Source organism: Lemur catta, chromosome 9 (genome assembly GCF_020740605.2).
Source record: "Lemur catta isolate mLemCat1 chromosome 9, mLemCat1.pri, whole genome shotgun sequence".
NCBI classification, from domain to species: domain Eukaryota; kingdom Metazoa; phylum Chordata; class Mammalia; order Primates; family Lemuridae; genus Lemur; species Lemur catta.
This window is the reverse complement of record NC_059136.1, coordinates 58,093,597-58,116,172: the sequence shown is the minus strand read 5'-3', so window position 1 is coordinate 58,116,172 and position 22,576 is coordinate 58,093,597. Positions and strand designations below refer to the sequence as shown.

General features: G+C 37.7%; 1 protein-coding gene across 1 annotated transcript in view; it reads right to left on the bottom strand.

The window, feature by feature from the left end:
• RGS22 (regulator of G protein signaling 22) overlaps window positions 1-22,331 on the bottom strand; it is a 110,223-nt gene extending 87,892 nt beyond the window's left edge. The window contains exons 1-3 of the mRNA XM_045560401.1: window positions 22,246-22,331; window positions 21,747-21,775; window positions 10,119-10,181 (exon numbers count right to left, since the gene is read on the bottom strand). Coding sequence (XP_045416357.1) covers window positions 10,119-10,181; window positions 21,747-21,775; window positions 22,246-22,270 — 117 coding nt within the window. The 5' untranslated portion in view covers window positions 22,271-22,331. The remainder of the gene's footprint in view (window positions 1-10,118; window positions 10,182-21,746; window positions 21,776-22,245) is intronic.
• Between the last annotated feature and the right edge of the window lie 245 nt (window positions 22,332-22,576).

The following is a 22,576-nucleotide window of genomic DNA, read 5'->3' as shown; positions in this document are numbered from 1 at the left end:
TTTATAGTTAACTTACAAAGCAAAACTGCAGCCAAGAAAGGTTAAATGATCTCTTCATGGCTTTATAGCAAGTCCCCTAATGAGCTTACAACAGAGTCCTGGGATTTATGACTATGAAACTGCTTTAAACCTAGGATTGACACATAATATTAGTTAAGGCTTGCTGTACATGCTGTACAGACGGGCTCACTCAGGATCTATTCCAACCTCCTGAAATGCAAAGCCTGGAAAACTAAAAACTATATTTCCCAGACTACCTATAGCTACAGTTTCATGTGTGATTTAGGTTCTGCTACTCATATGCACTCACAAAAATACTTAAATTCTGAATGGAGTTAATTCAGAATTAATGAGTAAAGGGGCAGAGTGTATCCATTCTGAGGAAGAAAAGCTGAAGGATGTAAGTTCATGAAAGTGAGGAGAGGACCTGGTCAAAAAGAAGTACTTTATAGAAAAGCATAGGAAGAACAACAAAAGGAAAATTAGAATTATTTGTGTTTACGATAAAATGATACAAAATATCCCTACTTATAAAAAAAGTAAATGTATGATATGTTAAAATATTTATAATTTTTAAACTTTAGAATTTCTCTCTGTGTAACTAATTGAAATGGGACAGAGATCTTGCCAAAGATAAATAAATGTTTTCTTATTTAAAAAGCCATGAGTTGGCCAGGCACGGTGGCTCACGCCCTGTAATCCTAGCCCTCTGGGAGGCCGAGGCGGGTGGATCGCTAGAGGTCAGGAGTTCGAGACCAGCCTGAGCAAGACCCCATCTCTACTAAAAATAGAAATAAAAATTATCTGGACAACTAAAAATATATATAGAAAAAATTAGCCAGGAATGGTGGCGCATGCCTGTAGTCCCAGCTACTCGGGAGGCTGAGGCAGTAGGATCGCTGAAGCCCAGGAGTTTGAGGTTGCTGTGAGCTAGGCTGATGCCACAGCACTCACTCTAGCCCGGGCAACAAAGTGAGACTTTGTCTCAAAAAAAACTAAAAATAAAAATAAAAATAAAAATAAAAAGCCATGAATTAGTTTAGATTTCCGAAGGTCCATAATAGCACTGTGATTCTAGGATTAAAAAGGGGCCAAATAACTGATTCGAAGCTTCTCCCAGTCAATTCATTTCAACAACAGCAAAATTTTTGAATGCCCAAGCGCCAATCATTGCCCCAAGCATAGAAGAGACAAAGATGAATAAAACATTGTTTCTGCCCTTGTTGAAGGAACAAGTACATAATCATTCATTTTTCTCTATGATGAAAAGAGTCAACAAAATACTGAAAATAAATTATAATTAGTGTAAATGCATTGCCAAACGAGAAATATGTCCACAGAGACAAGGATAGTAATACCAGAATATTATGTCTGACCTAGTTATCATACTTTAAAAGGGATTTGGCTAAACTGGAAACTATCCAGGGAAGGATAAGCAGAATGATTAAATGGAAAAAATGATGGGCAAATCACTGCCTTTCTGAGACCTATCAGTAAAAAGGGGTTTTGACTAGATAATCCCAAACTGCCTTCCATGTTTGATACTCCATCAGTCCATGATTGTCTCTCCAGGAAAAAAGAATCTACATCTTCTGCTCTCTAGTAAGATCGCCCAGCTCTACTTTTCATTTATTAGTTCATTCATTTATTCATAAGTATGGAATGAGCCAACACACAGCATCCTCCATAAAGCAGTAACTGAAATGAACAAGGCATGAATCCTGCCTCAGAGTATGCATAATCTAGCACACAAAGAAAGATGAGTAAATATACATACATGATAAAAACCCATCCTACAAGGGGAATGGACCCTAAAAGTCAGCACATAAGTGAAATCGTATTTAGTCAAAATTATCCCTTGAAATCCTTGAAAGCACCCATAAAGTACAATGCTCTCTATAAAAATGTTCTCAACAAGTTGACCACAGTCAGTTTTTCCTCCAGCATTGAAATGGGTCACTGATTCTTCAGTTAGGGATCAGATGAAGGGGTGGGCTTGTGTTTAAAGCTCACATTGTACAAAAAGCGAGCTTAGTGTGAGGAGATGACTACACACTATAAGAGGCAGGAAGGATGAGACCTACCAAGGGAATGGTAGATTCTCATCTTCCATCTCACACCCTCTCCAAGGCACACATTCATGGATTGGTACAACAAAATCAATCCCCACTCTTTAAATCACCCTCACTCTCTCTGCAGAACATGAATAGTTCAATTTGAATAATAATGCATATATATTGCAACTTCACTTTAACACATAATAAGCACAATAGAAGTATGTACAAAGCAGTGTGATGGTACAGAAAGATTCATTATCTATCTCCAGAAATTAAGGCAGATATATCGAGAAAGTGGGATGCTACAGTTGGATCTTGAAGAATGAAGAGGCATTCATTAGGTAGACAAGGAAGGGAATTGGGAAGTCAGCAAAAGAAATAGCCAATGCATCAGATACAGAAGCACAAAATAAAAGGGCACTTTTGGTGAACTCCAAACAATGAGACATGGCTAAAATTTAATATTTGAGGGGAGAATAACAGGATATAAGCCTGGGGAGAAAGGAATAGACCTTCTATTATATGCTATAACTCTCAATTTACTCTCTTAAATCAAGAATCAATGGTTCTCAGAGTGTGGTCCCTGGACCAACAGCATCAGCATCACCTAGGAATCTGTTAGAAATGCAAATTTTCAAGCTCCTCCCTAGAATCAGAAACTCTGGGGGAGGGGGCCAGCATTCCAAGTTTTAACAAAACCTCTGATCATTCTTGCTTTAGAATCATGGGGAGCAACTAAAGAAGTTTTAACAGAGGAGATGCCGAATCCAGGTTCACACAAACTTCACAGCCCACACTGTGTCCGTTACTTCACACTGACTCTCACGTGTATTCATGTATGTGATGATGCCAGCCATCTATATGCCATACATAGAAGAAAGAGCCCTGGCCTTTCAATATTACCCAAATTCCTGTTGTCTGCTGCTTTAAAAGACTCTCTCTCACTCATCAAGTCCTTTGTTTTTACCATTTCTAAGCTCATCTACAAAATTCATAAAGTTAGTTAAGTATTTGACAATAAAAGACTCATAGGGAAGGGGAGATAGAAATGAGTGATATAGGAAGTGTTTTCCTCAAAAAGCTGAGTTGGCTGATTTAAAGAACAGCTTTTAATCATATGACAGGAAAAATCTTCAGTTTGAGCCTCAAACCCAATCCTCCACAAGTTGTTATAGACTGCTCTTTTCCTTACTTAATTTTCTCATTTCAAGGGTATCATTTTCCAAATGTTCTAAAATGAGTTGATGTGAAGGTGGTGAAAGCTAACTTTGTAGTACTAGTCATCCATGTGCGAAAAATATTTTCACAGAAAAAGCAAGTGCATGAAAATATTTTTACCACAATAAATTGCTGGTTCCACTTTTCTTTGAAAAGAGAAGGGAAAAAAAACCTGCGAATAATTAGTGATGTACTTAAACTGCCAGCCCAGCACCAATGAAGCTCACCGGGTGCCAAATTATTTAGCTGAACAGTATTTAAATTAAAAACTAATGACTAGGTTAATTTAATACATGTTCATCTCTGCTCCAACTCTGTCTGTACTAATTGAGCTCCAAAGCTATATTTTAAACATGCATCCCTAGTCAGTGAATGAAAAACATCTGACTACTTGAGTATAACAAGTCAGTTACAAATAACAACTTCTTTTAATCTAAATTTTATTGTCATTTTAGATGTTTAACCATAAACTGTTTACTAGACATATTCACCAATGGGATAGAAGGAATTATGTGCCACATAAAATGTATAGAAAATATCCTGAGTTAATAAAATGAGTTACATTAGGTAATTTGAGTGCTTTATGTTTGAGCTACAAAGCTTATCAAAACACCCATAGGTATAAACACTGAACTAAGCAGTTACCTAGAGCTCTATCAACACTTTTAAAAATCAGTCTCTGAGTATTTAAATTTTGGCAAAGGAAGACCCAAAAACCCTTCATCCCCCTTCATCCCACTCATTCCTCAACTCTATACTCTGTCTTTCCACCCCCACACCCCACACAACAATCCATCTAGTATATAACTCCTTCTTAAAGCTGTAAGAAATTATAATGGTTTACAGATTTTTAAAAAAGTGTACAGAATCAGTCCAAAAAAAGAAGTTATGGTAACATTCCAACAGCACATAGCTAAGCATGGTCTGGCAAACATATGACATACCTATCCTTGCAAGGAGGGTATAGAACAGGCCACCCCTTCAGCTTCTGCAAACCATAAATGTCACAAACATTTGAAACCACCCACAGAGGACCAACCTAAATCTATGTGGGCTCATCTACTCAATCCCACAACAGTCACTGAGCATAAAACACACAAAACAAAATCAAAAGGAAAAAAATGTTTTCACACTATAGCACAGAAGAAAACTTAATAAGCAAACACTTGTCCATAAAGAGTTGACAGCAAAAAACCTCCCAGACACCAAATGAAAACAATATCTGAATGTGAACTTGGCACAAGAACAAACAGAATGAAGTTATGAAAGCTAGGATTTGGAAAGTGCCATAATCATTTATAATAGCGGCAACTGTCCTGGATTCCCCTCATCAAAAAATAACATGGGGGCAGGCTACCAGCCATCAATTTCTGGATCTTACACTGTGTCCCAAGGGTGTAATGGTGTAATGGAAAGAAACAGTGTAGAAGCCAGAAAGCCTGATTCCTAGGTCCATTCTGTCACAATCCAGTTCTGGGACCTTGAGCATGTTGCTACAGATGTAGGAAAAGTCTCAGAAATCTAGATGACCTAAGGGCCCTGTAATCTTTATCTACATTCTCAGGCTTAGAATATTGTTTTTGGTGGAGGGTTGGGTGGAGGGAAGCAGAAGAAAAGGTCAGAAGGTGTGTTTGTTTATTTCAAGGATCTTACAATGGAAGATGTAGAAATAAAAAACAGAATCATCCTTAAGAAGCTTTGGGAGGTACAGAATAGACCTATCTTTGCCCCCAGGACATTTACAATGTAGCTCCTAAGATAAAATAAACAGAGAAGAAAGAATTAATCAAAGTTTCTTTCGTTGGGAAAGTCAAGTCTCCCACCATATAGATATACATACATATACACACAATATTCCCATAAGATGGTTTCCTAACCTCTAACTGAATACCGCCAATCATACAGTGTTTACTCCTTCACAAGCTAGCTCATTTTGTTGTTAGAAAACAAACTTTAAGCTAGGCATGGTGGCTCACACCTGTAACCCCTGCACTTTGGGAGGCCAAGTCAGGAGGATCACTTGAGGCCAGGAGTTCAAGACCAGCCTGGAGAGTCCTCATCTCTACAAAAAAAAATAAAGAAATTTTTAAAAATTAGCTGGGCATGGTGGCACACACCTGTGGTCCCAGCTACTTAGGAGGCAGGGGCAGGTAGATAGCTTGAAGCCAAGAGTTTGAGGTTGCAGTGAGCTATGATTACACCACTACACTCTAGCCTGGGCAAAAGAATGAGAAGAGACCCTGTCTCAAAAAAAAAAAAAGTTTAAAGTTCTGTCTTGTGAGTAAAAATCAAAATCAATTTCCCTTATAAATGCTGGCCCTGGTTCTGCCCTCTAGTGTCACAGAATATGTTAACCCTTCTTCCTCAACTGAATCCTCACATATTTGAAAAGGGCTGCTCCATTCCATGCCTACCACCCATTCCCAAGCCAGGTTAAACACCCACACTTCTTTCAACCCTTCCTCATCTGACATGATTTCCAAAGTGTTCATTGGCCAAGTCTCCCTGAGTCTGGTTTGGCACAGCAACTCTTAACATATGGCACCAAAAATGGAATACAATATTCCAAATGTGGTCTGACAATTCAACCCTATTCAAAAAAACATTTATTGAGTGCTTTCTATGCTCCAGACTAATATTTTTCTTGATCGTGATTACACTTCTATTAATGTACCCTAAGAATACATTAGCCTTGTTTGTTTTAGTCCATTTCATATTATCAGGATCAAAATTAGAAAGATTTTGTTATGCAAATGATCAATTTATTCCTCTGCTGCCAGTTCTGTAGACATCTTAGTGTACTGGGATAATCAAAAGTTTTTGAGCCATGTGGACCTGGGACAATCAAAATTTCTCAGCCTCCCTGTCACTTACTAGCTGAGTGACCTTAAACTGGAAAAACACTGGTTCTCTTGCAACTTTTCTTCCAAGTCTCTGATAAAAATGATTTTAAAAAGGCAAAGCCAATGACAGATTTCTGTGACACAGAAGAATACCCTCTTCTGTGATTGACAATGATCCACCAATCTAATTAAAGAGTGATTGCCTGTTATGTTTCAGGAATGAAAAGATGAGATGGTCTAGTTACTGAAGGAAACAGAAAGAGAAGCACTAACCCTGTGCCAGGCACTTACTGTACATTACCTCATTTCGTAATAATCTTATAAGATAGTTGTATTGTTTTCACAGAGAAAGAAATCTAGGAATTAAGTAAGTGATGTTTCTAAGATCACACTAGCAGTGAGTGGAAGAGCTGGAATCAAACACAGTTCTGTCTCCCTCGTGTACTAACCACTACATGGCGAGACTTGAGCACAGGAAGTATATGCGTGGTCAAGATGGGCTGGTGGGTTAGGGGAGGCAGAAGAGAGTGTGCAGGGTGGCCCCAGTAGTGTGAAGCCTGAGATGAAGCTAGAAAGATTAAGTTGAGGCCAAACTGCAAAGGGTTTTGAATTCCGTAGTAAAGAATTTGGAGTTCTGTAGGTTATTAAAAGTCAACCCCTACCGCTTATGGTTAGTGAACTAGTTCAAATATTTGAAAACTAATTTCACAGATAATGAAAAGGGCTTTGGAAACAAATAAAGCAATGTAAGTGGAGCATGCATTGGGGATATTATTTTAGATAGTGTTAGTAGGGAAAGCTTTCTGAACAGACGTGACTTAAGTCAGGGAGAAAGTGATACAGATACTTCAGGGAAGAGCATTCCAGGTTGAAAGAGCCTCAGTATGCTTGGCATATTCCTGTTTGAGAAACATGAAGAAGGTCAGTCAAACTGGAAAAGAATTTACAAGAGAAAAAGGGAAGGAAATAAAGATCAAGAGATAAAAAGGGCCAAATCATATAGGATTCTGGATTTTATTCTTAGTGTATGAGAAGCCACCAGACAGGGTTGTGAGCAGAGCAGGAAGTAACATGATTCAACTTATTATTTTCTATAATACCTTATTGAAATCATAATACATTACCAGCCCATAACTATCCAAAAAAAGAGAGTTAGTTTGGCATACTTATTCTCAGTAAACCCATGCTGGTTTCTAATTCTTAGCTAAGTGCTCATAAACCAAACATTACTAATCTGCTCAAGAATTTTGCCAGGTACTTGGTTTAAGAATACATCATTCCTTCTCTTCCCTTCCCGCTAATTCTTTTGGAACCCTGTGACAATATTTTCCCTTCTCTTGCTTTTGGTGTACAGAATAGACAATAGGTAGACTGTGCGATCCTAAATGTAGATGCAAAAGGAACTAAAAAAAAAAAAAAAAAGAGGGAGTAAAAACAGAAGGATTTGGAGAGAGGAAAAAAGGAAGAGGCAGGCCAGGTGGGTGCATGGGACATATGAAGGGTACCTGCTGGAGAGTGCTATAAAAACATGACTACATAGAGCTCAACAGAAATCAGACTCTGTCACTTCACCTGGAGTCTGAAAGAAAACCTACAAAAATGGCAATGTCTATTCTGACCAGATAACAAGAAGATGGCTGAATTTTTCTCACATTTTTCTATACTATTGTCATATTATTTCTATACTTTAAAACAGATTTTCTGGAAAAGAAAGTTAGGCAGGGGAATTTATTTATTTTCCAGAACAAGTAAAAGTCAAGATAAGCACAAATCTTGAGATACTGAAATTTAAATGCTGAGAAACTGAAATTAGACCTATATAGAGATTTTTCTGTTTGAAATTTTACAAAAATGTACTCTTTTTTTGGAGGAAGAATGGAGATTGCAGAGCCCAAGGGAAAGACTACATAATCTGGAAGAGTAAAATTGTGGCAATTTTGTGATGCTGTTGGGTTTTGTATCATGTACAACTGGTCAATGAAAGTTAAAGAGTCAGACCAAACAAGAACCTCCTGAGTATCATACAGTGTCACTCAGGCCTATTCCTAGAAAGGGAGAGGGTGGCTTGGTGTCTCAATCTAACTCCCATAATGGATCCAGAGATCCAGCTCTGGCAAATGGAGGACAGAGTACAAAATTTTTCTAAGAAAAAAAAATCACAAAACAAACATGCATGCATGCATAGACACATACTTATATACAAAACTAATCTAGGCAAGAAAGTACCCTTCAAAACATATTGTCAGTGGTTAGATTTTAAGAGATTTCATATTTTATGGTCCATTCCCTTTAAAATTACTTGTGACTTTTTTTATATTTCAAATTTTCCCTGGTAAAAAATTTAATAAAAAATGTTTCCATGTTTTCATAATGCAATAATAAGGCCTTTTCTTATCTTTCTTTTAACTGCCATTCCTGATTAACTTTATTTCCATATAACAATATAAGTCTTTTCATGAACTCTCATTCTACTTTCTCCAAACTTCTTGCTATGGTTTTTGAATATGTCCCCTAAAGTTCACGTGTTGTAAACTTAATCCCCAATGCAACCATGTTGGGAGGTGGGGCCTAATAAGAGGTGATTAGGGCATTAGGGCTCTGTCTTCATGAATGGATTAATGCCCATATAGCAAGAGTGGGTTAGTTACCTCTAGAGTGGGCTTGTTATAAAAATGAGTTCAGTCCTCTCTGGCTCTCTTGTTCTCTTGCCCTCTCTCTTTACCCTTCTGCCATGGGATGATGCAGCAAGAAGGCCCTTTCCAGATTCAGCCCCTCCTCCTTAGACTTCTCAACTTCCAGAACCATAAGCCAAATCAGTTTCTGTTTTTTATAAATTACCCAATCTCAGCTATTCTGTTATAGCAGCACAAAATGGACTAACACACCCCTTAATAGTTACTCCAACAGTCACTACTAAGACTTAAATGCTATTAATTGATATCCACGGATGTTATAAAAACAACAGTGTCCCAAGTCTTATTTACTATTGACATGAAACTCTAGTTGCCTTAAATACAAATTCCAATTTAATATCTATCCAAGAGGATGATAAGAATTGCTTAGAGGCATAAAATTTAGTTTCTTGATTTTTTTGATATTTTGTCTTTATCACCTCTGTTCAAAGCCTAACATGGTGCCAAATACAACTATATTAGATATTTTCCAGAATGCTTTTTTTTGAGACAGAGTCTCACTTTGTTGCCCGGGCTAGAGTGAGTGCCGTGGCATCCTCCTAGCTCACAGCAACCTCAAACTCCTGGGCTCAAGCAATCCTCCTGCCTCAGCACCCCGAGTAGCTGGGACTACAGGCATGCGCCACCATGCCCGGCTAATTTTTTTTATATATTTTTAGTTGGTCAGATAATTTCTTTCTATTTTTAGTAGAGATGGGGTCTTGCTCTTGCTCAGGCTGAAGAATGCTTTTTGATGGTTTTTGATTCCAGCTTTCTTCAATAAGGATAATTTCTAAATATGATTCAAATCCAAATGATCATATCTATAAAAAATATAAACTTTAGACTGGGCGCGGTGGCTCACGCCTGTAATCCTAGCACTCTGGGAGGCCGAGGCAGATGGATTGCTCGAGGTCAGGAGTTCGAGACCAGCCTGAGCAAGAGCGAGACCCTGAGTCTACTAAAAATAGAAAGAAATTATCTGGCCAACTAAAAATATATATAGAAAAAAGTAGCTGGGCATGGTGGTGCATGCCTGCAGTCCTAGCTACTCGGGAGGCTGAGGCACTAGGATCGCTTAAGCCCAGGAGTTTGAGGTTGCTGTGAGCTAGGCTGACACCATGGCACTCACTCTAGCCCGGGCAACAGAGACTCTGTCTCAAAAAAAAAAAAAAAAAAAAAAAAATATATATATATATAAACTTTACCTAAATGCTTTAATATTTTAATAAAATATTATGCCTGATAAATTTGTCTCACAACATAATCCAGTGATTTAAATATTTTTCTTTGATAATATATTCAACAGAACATAATAATACACTCACTGGAAGGCTTAGGAATTCATTAAAGTAGTCCACAAGGAAGTCATCTGTTGCCAAAGAATCTTCCTGCAAAAACATAAAAACACAATATTAAGATTATATTAAGATGTTTTAAAACCTGCCTATGTTATTCCTTAATTCTGCTATCAATTCATTATAATGTAGATCTTTAAGTCTTTTTTCGTCTGTCAACAGTGAACCCTCACTTTAAACAGAACGATGCTACAATCTTTGGAAGGAAGAAATAATAAAACAGGATGAAGCATAATCTTAAAAGACCTTGCTATACTTGGAAAACAGAACACACGAAAAATAAAGCAGAACACTTAAATGCAACATCAATGAATATAAAATCACATACCCACATGGTGAATTTCCCACAGATTTATTAAAACTATACATATTTCATAAAAATAAAGGCAGAGTCAAAGAGGACAGAGAAGTGTCTGGGCTTAAAATGAAATTGAGAATGTAAATTTCTTAAATTATCCAACGAAGTGGTAAGTAAGTGAAGAAAATGTTCTACTGCCTTCCCCCTCAGAATGAGATATAGTTTTCTTAATCTGGATCCTGCTTCACTTGTGCATGAGTAAACTTTGATGATGCATGTGTTCTAAGCATAAAGATTGTATACATTTTTTCCATAACTATCTCATCCACCAACAGAGCCACTTTTCAAATTGGCAAAACTGAAAAGCCACTGCCAAGAACAAAATCTCTCTTCCAAATCATAAAACACCTTATTTTATTAGTAATTGTTTCCATTGTATCAAAAGCACATCATGGCACACTGTTGTATAGTACATGTGTTTATTTTGTTATGCATAATTATATTTCAATTTTGCAAATCTAACATGAAAGTTGACAATATGACACAATGCTATTATTTCCATATGGCTGATTACTTTCTTCTCATACTGGGCAATTTTAAAAACTTTACTGAAGTATAGCGCTATAAGGAAGACACTATACTATATTTACACCTACTTTGGAAAATAGATTTTCAGGGTAATTTAAGTAAGTGCAATGTCAGAAGAGAATTAATTATAAGCTATCACCTATAGAATTTATATCAAGGAACTTACTAAAAACCTCAACTGACTAAAACAACAAAGGATTTAGTTTACTAAAAATCTCAACTGATTAAAACAACAAAAACAAGGATTTAATAAATGTACAACCTTAGTAGTGGTACGTTAATAATTATGCTCAAATAAATTTCTCACTGGCAAAGGTCTGACAAAGCAGAACAAGGCAGATATCATTTGGGGGGAAGCTACAAGGCTATTAACTTTTCAGACTTTATCTTTCAAGGTACTTCAATTTTATGGACTGTATTTAGTGAACTACTTGGTTTTTGGTAACTCTTAAGAGAAAACATCTGATTCAACAAATATTTTTTAGTATTTACTAGGTAGAAGGTACTGTGCTATAATAGGGTGGCCAAATTTTACAGTACTGGATCATATGATCAAAAATCCATGGATGTGAATGTTATGTATTTTTAATTAATAAGAGTAATACAGTACAATCCCTTGCTAATTTTTCTAAAATATACCTTTTATTTTTAATATTTAGCCATAATACAGAATATGTATTTCATAGAGCCAAGCAGACCTAAACACTATCTAGAATTTGACCAGCCATGTGGCCAGAAATTTCTGTTAATAGATAATCTTCAGATCCATATATTCATTTCCAGATGCCTCTCACTTCTAAGAGATTCTAACTTAATGAACTATGTGTGATGAGGTACCTGATTTGTTTTTGGTTTTTTCCCTAATCCATTTTAAACAGATAACTTTTGTAAAATAAATGCAGTAAGAATGAATTACTAGAAAACGAAACAAAAGACATACATTGCAATCCCAATATTTTTATTATTAAATTCAATAGATATAAACATACTCTTGAATTGCCAGAAAGTTTCTAAACATTTAATCTTAATTTCCGAGCTCATCTCACTATGGACTGATAAGCATTCTCAGATAGCACCAGTAGCACTGCCCTAAGCCTTTGGTGACTCACCATTCAGTCACATCCTCTGGTATGCACTTACAGACAACCAATAATACTTAAAGTATTATTCAAATACATCAAAATCTGTATTTATTTCCTAAAATTGTATCTGAATTTCTATCAGTATTAAATATTAGCAATTCTATTGATATGAGGCAGCTCCACAACAGGAAACAAGTGCAGCCTCCAAGTGCCATCTGCTCAATCCTTGTGTGGCACTTGAGGGGGAAAGCCTGTACTTCTCTAAATAAATGAGCATATTTTACCACTGCAGTTTCTAGTTCAATGTGTTCAAATATCTTGTCACATCAGTAAACAGTCATGTAAATCAATGAGTACCTTATAAACCCTTTAGGCTCCAAACTCTTTAATTAAAAATAAAATTTTTTTTTAAGGCCTTGAGCTGTTAGGAGTTCCATTACTCTCAATAAATTTCCACAGTCCAGTTACTTGGCCATATTAAAATGATCTAAGTCTTCATACTTGGCGAGGCTCAGTGGCTCATGCCTGTAATCCCAGAACTTTGGGAGGCCAAGGTGGAAGGATCACTTCAAGCCAGGAGTTCAAGACCAGCCTGGGCAACATAGCAAGACAACGTCTCTACAAAAATTTAAAAATTAGCCAGGCGTGGTAGTGTGTGCCTATAGTCCAAGCTACACAGGAGGGTGAGGTAGGAGGATAGCTTGAGGCCAGGAGTTCTAGGTTACAGTGAGCTATGATCATGCTACCACACTCTAGCCTGGGTGACAGAATGATACCCTGTCTTCAAAAAAAAAAAAAAAAAAGTCTCCATACTCAGCTTTAATATCTTCCAAGTAATCAATAAACTGGTGATGGTTAATGGTACAATCAGGAAGAAAACTGAGTTACAATCAATTCCTCCATTACATCATTCCATAAACCTGACTGCAAAATTTGTAACACAGATTCTCTGCTGAATGATGCAATGGAAAGTAGGAACACTTCTTAAAAATGGAATATACTCTTGAAACCTGTTTTTTCATGTATTACAGGTGTGCCATCTGTGAAAGTGAAGTCAGCTTTTCCATTTTTAGCCCAAACTTCTCCAATTTCTTACTGAAAGAGGGTTAAGCAAAATAGTTTATGTGTACTTGCTAATTATGGTAGGTAAAATTTTTTGCTTAAAATTATTTTGCTGTACCCTCAAATCAGACGAACCACAATTTCTTCATGAGTCCAAAAGTTACAAAATACACAAAGAACTTATGAACAAGAAAGAGGAAATAAAATAAATACTGGCAAAAACCATAATCCAAGAAAGAATATAACACATGTCATATGAGAATTACAATATAAATTGTTTCCTCCAAAGGAGAGAAAGATGTTACCTAGTAGGAAGAATCATAAGACTCAAATGGGAAAAATGGCATTTGAAATGCATTTCAAATAACTTCAAATTCTATATTTAGAAGTATAAATATGAACGCAGAGAGAAATGCATGAGCAAAGAGATCAGAAAGCAAAACACAGGACAGTAGTCGTCTCCGGGGAATGGAGGCAAGAATCAACTGGGAAGGAGCCTGAAAGAACTTCCCAGGATTATGAAAGTGCTCTCTATATCGATTAGGGCTTGGATTACATAAGTGTATGCACTTGTCAAAATTTACCAAATTATCACTTTTTAAAAATTTGCATTTCACGTGTATAAATTTTACATCAACAAAAGAACCATAAACTAATATTAAACAGTAGTTCATGACATTCATGCTGAAGTGTTTAAGGGTAAAGTTTACCGATGTCTGTAACTTACTTTGAAATGTACAAAAAGAGGGACTGATGGAGGGTGGGCTAGACAGAAGGATAGAAATGAGAAAAAGCAAAAATAGGAAAATAATAACTGTGAAATATTAGTGGTGGGTATATCAGTGTTCACTATACAATTATTTTAATTCTTATATGTCTAAATTTTTTTGTAATAAAATGTTGGGAGAGGAGCCTCATGTACAAGGAAACAAGACCAAGTTTCTCTGAACCTATGCACAACCTTCTTAGCTTTCTGAGTACTAAATGATAGATCCCAAATCACCATCATTGTTGCTGGAATAAATTCCTGATCATCTTCTGACCACTACCCTGAAATCCTATGCACTAAGGGTCAAACCTCTTAGACCTCTGGTTCACCCTCCTATCCATAGTATGCCAAACCTCATCTTTCCTACCCTTTTTACCTATACCACCCTATGGGTCAGTCTCCCTAACCACAACTCATTTAATACAAGGGATCCATTCATCTTCCAATCTCCAATCCTTTTATACCATAAAAAGGACTTATGATGAATGCAATTTGGCTCCCTGCCCACCTTTCCAGCCCTGGTCTCATACTACCATGCTCTAGTTATGCCAATTTTTTTTTTTTTTAAGAGACAGGGTCTCACTCTGTCACCCGCCTAGAGTGCAGTGGCATCATCATACCTCACTGCAACCTCAAACACCTGGACAGGCCAGGCACGGTGGCTCACGCCTGTAATCCTAGCACTCTGGGAGGCCGAGGCCGGTGGATCGTTGGAGCTCAGGAGTTCGAGACCAGCCTGAGCAAGAGCGAGACCCCGTCTCTACTAAAAATAAAAAGAAATTATATGGACAGCTAAAAATATATATAGAAAAAATTAGCCGGGCATGGTGGTGCATGCCTGTAGTCCCAGCTACCCGGGAGGCTGAGGCAGGAGGATCGCTTAAGCCCAGGAGTTTGAGGTTGCTGTGAGCTAGGCTGATGCCACGGCACTCATTCTAGCCTGGGCAACAGAGTGAGACTCTGTCTCAAAAAAAAAAAAAAAAAAAAAACACCTGGACTAAGGTGATTCTCCCACCTCAGCCTCCTAAGTAGCTGGGACTACAAGTGCATGCCACCGTGCACCACTAATTTTTTTAACTTATTCTTTTGTAGAGACAGGGTCTCACTATGTTGTCCAAGCTGGTCTTGAACTCCTGGCCTCAAGCAATCCTTCTATCCCAACCTCCCAAAGTTCTGGGATTACAGGCATGAGCCACCGTGCTTGGCCTATAATTTTTTTATAGTTCTGCACCTTTGTGCATGCTGATTATTCTGCCTAGAAAATTTTTTCTCCCTTTATTCACCTACCTATCCTTATTCTTCTCCAAAAGTCTAGAGTAGAAGTCATTTGTGTTTCCCCTATAAAAACCTTTTTCACTTCATACTATAATTTATATGGCTCACCCACTGGTTGCGAACTTTTGGAGGAAAAGGACTATTTCTTATTCATTTTTTAAAATTCCCAATGCCTTTAGATAGTAGATGCTTACAACATTTTTGTTGAATGATGACACTGAGGACATGAAGCCTGAAGAGAAAAGACTGATAACCTAACAAAGACACTAATAAAATAGATGTTGGTCAAAAGAGGAAACAATCAGAAAAAGAGAATGCAAGGTGAAACAAGCTCCACAGAGTGGCTTGTTGAAAGGCATTTTTGAAGTCTAAGAACCAAAAGCCCATTTATCAGATACCCACTGGTTTGCAAAATTATATTTTCTTATAAATGAAGTCTATGAAAGAGGAAGAAAGTAAACGTGGCTCATGCAATGAATTGCAAATGGACTCTCCTTTTATTCCCAAGGGTTATCATCACATATTACATCAGCATCTACCCAGAAGTACTTTTTCATTGGGTTTCTGTTCCTCTCTCTCTCCTGGAACAAACACCCCAAGACCTAGAGAAGCTCTCCACTCTCTCCCTTTTATCCAATCATACTCTCCAATTAAACCTACTAGGCTTCAGTCAATCCTTTAGCCCAAATACCCTAAGGCTTTCCCCCTGTACAAAGGTCCTTACCTGTTCTCAACAGTTTAATATCTGAGGCATCCTTTATCTGATATTCTAATTTAAAAGAGAGGGTATCTCACACCTTTTATCACCTTTTTTCCCATTCTACACCTTACCTGTGGGTAAAAAGAGGATGTGGCAAGCTTCTCTAAATCTTAATGCACTTTTGGTTCAAACCTCACACTTAACACTTAAATATAAACTTTTCATCCTCTTATTCTTTTATATTAAAGGTCATCTCTCCAATCAGAAGGTATGCTCTTTGAGACTAGTGACTGACAATGTTTGTCCTCAAAGTGTCTAATGCAGCCGTAAGTGCAAGTAGTCATTTAATGTTACACTTATTGACTAACTTATCGATGGCAACTATAACACAGTTTCTGCAGTTCCAAAAAAGCATCACAGAATTTGATTCCTACCCAGAGTACATGACTCCATAGACAGAAAAGAATTCTCGATAGGCTAACACTTTCCAAAGGACCCTTGGGAGCCATCTTAGTTTCCAAAAGACTTGTTCACAACACTTCTGGCTCCTAGCTCCTCTTAAGGATAGAAAGGGAATAGGGAGAGAGCAGAAGTGGTATCTACAGCTACCTGCCCCTGCCTTCCACCATGTCCATAAAAAGCCACCTAGTGTGTCAGCCTGAGTAGGCTCTCACAGTTCATCCAACCCAATTTATGCATAGTCTACCATGTTTAATTTGAAAAACTAAACACCAAGTGGTCACTAATTGTCACTTAATATTCTCATTCATGAAGACTGCAATGATGGGCCTTTTCTGTATATAGTTGTCCCTTGTATCCATGGGGGATTGGTTCCAGGACCCAACCAGGGATACTAAAATTTGCAGATGGTCAAGTCTCTACTACAAAATGATGAAATATTTGCATATAACCTACACACATCCTCCCATATACTTTATATCATCTCTGAATTACTTATCATACATAATACAATGTAAATGCTATATAAGTAGTTGTTACACTATATTTTTTAAATTGGTATTGTTTTTTTTCCTGAATATTTTTGATCCAAGGTTGGTTAAATCCACAGATGCAAAACTTGTGGATACAGAGAGCTGACTACATTACTGTACGTTAAAATAATGATAACACCCAAATGTTTGGGAAATGCTCTGTGTTTATTATAATTTCATTCAACCTATAAAAATAATAGAATATGAATTTGAGCAGACAAAAGATTAGCTGAAAGGGAACAATAGCATTTTTAACAAGTAAAATATAGTAAATACTGCTTAAAACTAAAGTCCCTCTCAAGTTGATGGTAAGATTAAAAGGAATCATCGTTTTTTTAACTTTTTCTTTTTAAAACAGCTTGAAATCTGCTTTTAAAGTTAATGAAACTGTGGGTTTTATATATTAGAAAACCTTCAACAAAATAGATCATTACACAACAATATTTTTATTCCATAAAGACTTTTCTTTGAAGCATGACACATCTACTTGCATAGCTACAAATGAACTATATTTAAGGCACAAGAAAATGATATTATTTTGGAGTTAAAAGTCATTAAACCTCAAATCTTTAATGTTAATGTAATGTTAAAAAAATTTTAGGAGTCATTCTTGCTTTAAACTTTTTTCAGTGTGTACTTTACACATAATCAAATCCCAATGTATCATAAAGCAATCTAAACTCTAGCCTTTTTGCTATGGTAGATTTATATTTGTTTTTATGTAATATGAAAGCAATTAGAGAGGCTGAGACAGAATTAGTGAAGCATTCATTTTATATTATTTGAATTATTTATAAGAATATATTCATATATTACTTTTGTAATTAAAAATATATCCCCCAAAGAAACTAATGAGAGAACTGAATATGTTAAATATTTGTATATGGTTCCCCTAAGAAAATTATCAAAGACCAATCAAGCACAGTTAATAAAGATGCTAAAGTAGAACAATATCAGCAGACAGGTGCTTAAGAAACGTCGAATATATATCAAATGAAACTTTGCAAAAAAAGAAAAAGTGAAACAACACTATTATATATAAAAATATCCATCAACCAAAGTTTATTAATCATCAAATGGCATATTCTGGACATTGCTACACACTATGGGGAATATTAATGTGTGTTGAGACATAGTACCAACTCTATAGGAATTCACAATTTGATAGAGAAATTATAAAATTTGCATATTAAAAAGTTAAAATAAACACAAGGTAGTATGTCCCTGACAAACAAATCATTTATTCTAAATGAGTTTTCTATCCTTTGAGGATGAAGACTTCATGTTAAAGTTAAAATATTTTGCAGATACCCATAATAGCATTGCACCTTCAGAGCCACTGATTGAGAAAACATATCAAAAAAGTTAGTCAAAGCCAAAACCAAAAAAACACTATTTAAATAAAATAAAAATTTATTTCTCTCATGTAATGATAAGCAGCTCAAGGTTGGCATAGTGGCTTCCCAAATATCTGGAGCGCAGGCCCCTTTCATCTTGTGACTCTGCCATCCCCAAGATGCCATTTCCACCTCATGATCCAAGATGATTGCTTCAGCTCAGGCATCATATCCTCGTTCCAGCCAGCAGAAAAAAAGAAAAGAAGCTTGTTCTCTCCCTCTACACTTACATGAACATTAGAGTCAAAATACCTTAACGTGTAATTGTGGCTCAACTAGTTACTTTAGCTGTGTGACCTAGGAATCAGCTATTTTCATCTCTGTAAACATCAGCTTTCTAGGAGGACAGAACGCTTCTACTTACATCCTACTGGCCAGAATTTGGTTACATGACCACATCTGGCTGTAAGGGAGGCCAGAAAATAATTTATTATGGATAGCAATGTATCTAGTATCTATTATGGAAAGGAGAGAATGGAGTTTTGGGTAACCTCAGGTCTCTAACAAACACTTTTTCTAAGAATATGTACTTTATTAGTGAGAAAAATACTTTCACACTTGAAAAACAGAGATAAATACATGTGCAATACATGTTAATTATTTAACACAGTAACTGTCATGTGAGTTGTATTTAACTCACACTAGGTTTGAGCCCGGGGCCTCGTGAAGCATATGTAACTCATATGTCTCTTCACTTTGGGAGCCATAAGAACTATTTTTCAAGTTGCATATAGCTCATGAGAGAAAACAATAAAAAATAACATATTTTTCATTAAATTAGAAAGGGTCCTTTTGTTTTCAAAGTTTTTATTCCATTTTCATAATAAAACACTGTGGCCCCAAGGAAAAATTTTTTTTCTAGTGTGGCAATGCGTTAATCTATAGTCAAATGCTTGGTTGAGCATGTGAATTTGAGCATCTAATCACAAACTGGTCTCAACTGAAAGCTGCCCAGAGCTCAAAGGCAGTCTGGATGATGTTAGATTGGAAAGGTTTCATGGAAGAGATTAGCTGGGCCTTGAAGAATGTGCAGGATTGTGAAATAGATGGGGAAGGGCAACTGAGACAAGACTTGAAAGCAAAGGTAAGTAGGGTATAGTTTGGCTGCAGCAGAGGGCATGTGGAAGTACTTTATAAACCAAAAACATTAAGAATGTTGTCTTTATCACAGAGAAAAGTATTGAGAGATAAGGTTAAAGAAGGCTGAAAAGTTACAGAAAAGGTTTTGAATGCTAAAGCAAAGTGTTTGACATTTTGGCTTTAACAGTTGCTACACATGTGGCCTCAGGTCCAGTTAGTTAACCTCTATTAACTTCAACTTCCCCACCTGTGAAATGTGTATAATAGTAACTACCTAATAGGGTTGTTTTGAGGTTAAATATAATACTAGCATGTAGCCAGCATTCAATAAATACTAGCTATTAATAAAAGCTCTGAGCAAGTGAGTAACATGGTAATGTTTTAAAGAGTTAATAGCAATCTGATAAGCCAGGGGGGAGAGTAATGGGAGAAAGAAAAATCTAAAGGTAGACACACAGAACAAAGCAACAGGAAGTAATCCAGTAGAGTTGATGCACAGGAATTTGCATTTTATGCTTTAGACAAAGAAAAACTGGAGTTGGCAGAGGGAGTATTTGAGGCAGTGATATCAGTTAGGATTACTGCCAAAGTCCAGGCCCAGGGATGAGGGCCTAAAATAAGACAGTAGCTGTAAGGATGGAGAAAAGGAAATCTGGCTATTAAAGGAATTTGGTAAATGATTGCTGGCAGGGGATGTAGAAGAGGAAAGAAAGGCTCCAGTCTGAGTGACTGAATGGCCAGTGGCACCATTAACCAAAATAAGAAAAGGTGGAGGAAAAACAGAATGGGAAAAGGGAGGGGATAAGTTCAGTTTAGACTATTGGGGTGATGCAGGGACATCCAGATGAGGAAGATGCCCAATAAACTGGACATACAGAGCTGGCATCAAAAGTGGTATCAGGCTGGAGGTGTGCAGACTCCCAAGTCCCATGAAATAGTGGTGGCTGAAGCTACAGGAGAAAAGGAGATCACTCAGAGAAAGCCTGTAGAACAGAATTCTGAAGAAGGTCAATACTTTTATAAGAAAAGAAAAAGAGGAGTCATTAAGGGGAAATAAGAATGAGAGATGAGAGAACTGGGACATAGTAGTGTCAAAGAAGCCAAGAGAAGGGAAGTGCCCAATAGAGTCTTCAGGCTATTATGAGTTCCCAGATGGGGCCAAGCGCCTGAAATGGTTAGCAAATTGTTCACACGTTAAGTGGTATGTTGCTCAGTGCTTTTCAGCAGTACAGGAAAGGATTAGCTAGCTCCAGAAATGCTCACCTCCTGCTGGAATAAAGAACAGTTCGATAAGGCCTGGAACAGCTTAAAGAAATCTCCCACTAAAATCAGAGCTGTGCCAACATGGCCAGAAGATGGCAGGAATTTCTGACATGGTCCGAGCCTCACTGTGTGTGTGTGTGTGTATGTGTGTGTGTCCCTCTCTCATCTCTCTCTCAGCAGTGGACCAAAGGGCTGGAAAGGTGACCAGCCACCAGCCTTGGCCACCACACCAGCCTTGGCCTCTCTTATCTCTTAGCCCCTGCTAGACTGAACTTCTTGAGACTTATCGTCATCCTTTCGGACTGCACTATGAATATACAATCACTCGTGCTTGTTGAATAAAAAGCCAAAAACAAATAAGATAATTTAGCCAACAAGAGAAATAAGTGCTGGAGGACATTAAGTAAATAATAGAGAGATGTGGTTAGAGCTCTTGAAATCAGACTCAGATCTTAGTAAGAATTAGACTCTGCCACTTCCCATCTGTGTAACCTTGGGCAAGTTCCTTAAATACAGTATACAATAGGAACTACAATAGAACCCACCCTAAATATTTAATATAGCACTCATCTAAATGACAACTATAAGATATATTTGGCAAAGTACTTATTATTACTCAACTTCTCCAGAAGTCTGAACTGAGAACAATATTTAGTACATTTTTAAAGGAATTATAAATATAAATTGACCACTCATTATCAATCAATGCCACCTACTTATGTTTACTGCAACCAGGAAGTGCACAGCCACAACACAATAAAGCCATGGAGACAAAACCTACCTCTCATGGAGTCATTTAGAGTTTAGAGGAATTAAATGAGGTCATTTATGTGAAAGAACTTTAACAATAAATAGCATGCAATGTGTTTAATACAAATCAATTGTCTCCGTCTTAGAAAGGTACCTGTTAGAGAATATAAAGAGGTCTTGAGCACAGTTATCACCATTGTTACTAAACCAAAGCTTCTACTGTACTAATAAGGCAAAAAGGAGGAAAGAAAAGAGAGTTCTCCATGATCTAGTATTTGCTATTTAAAAAAAAAAAAAAAAAAAGCCAAGGAAAAAAACAAGTAGCCCCTAAATCGTACTTACAAATTCTTCTTCTGTAAGAGCTGGTGGCTCTGAAATGATAAAATATTACATTATCTCACTCAAATCTGATTTCCTTTTAGAATAAAAAATAATTAGAGACAGCACCTAACCCTACTTTATACATGGGAAAGTTCAGTAAATTTTTGGCCCTCTATTCACTCTCTGCACATGGATTGAATTTTAAGTTGGAATTCAAGGTGGAAGTGGGAAGGAAAGGCCTCTGGAATCCAGCGTGGTCACTAATTCACTGTGACCCTGGAGTTAGCCTTAAGAGATGGAGGCCTCCATTATTCCAGCAACAAAATAATGGAGAATTAGGCAACATAAAACAACACGGTGCCAATGTAAACGGAGACGACATGAAATTCGTAATAAAATGCAAGGAGAGGGCAGTGAAGCCAGTTTTTCCAATGTCTGGAAGAGGGGCAGCCACGGGCCCTGTCCTTGGACCCTGTCTGCAAGGGCGACTGCCCCGCGCAGGCCGGCCCGCCCCACCTACCGGCGGTGAGCCGCTTCACCGGCATGCCGTCGGCGTCGCCCGCGCCCGGCGACCGCGCGGGCCCAGCGCCGGACAGAGCCCGTCTCTCCCGGGAGCCGACGCGGTGGCGGCGCGCGGGGCCCCCGCCTCGCCCGAGTTGCTATGGAGTTTAGACAATGCGCCGCCAGAGGCCGCAGGCCGGGCCGTCACATGCCTTTCGGGGCTCCCGGACACGCCAGCCCGCGCCAGCCCTGCGTTCCTCTTTCCCCGGGGCAGGGACTCGCGCCCGCACCCCAGCGCAGCCACCCCGGGAGGGGCGCCCTGCAGACGCCTGTGGCCCTGAAAGACCGCA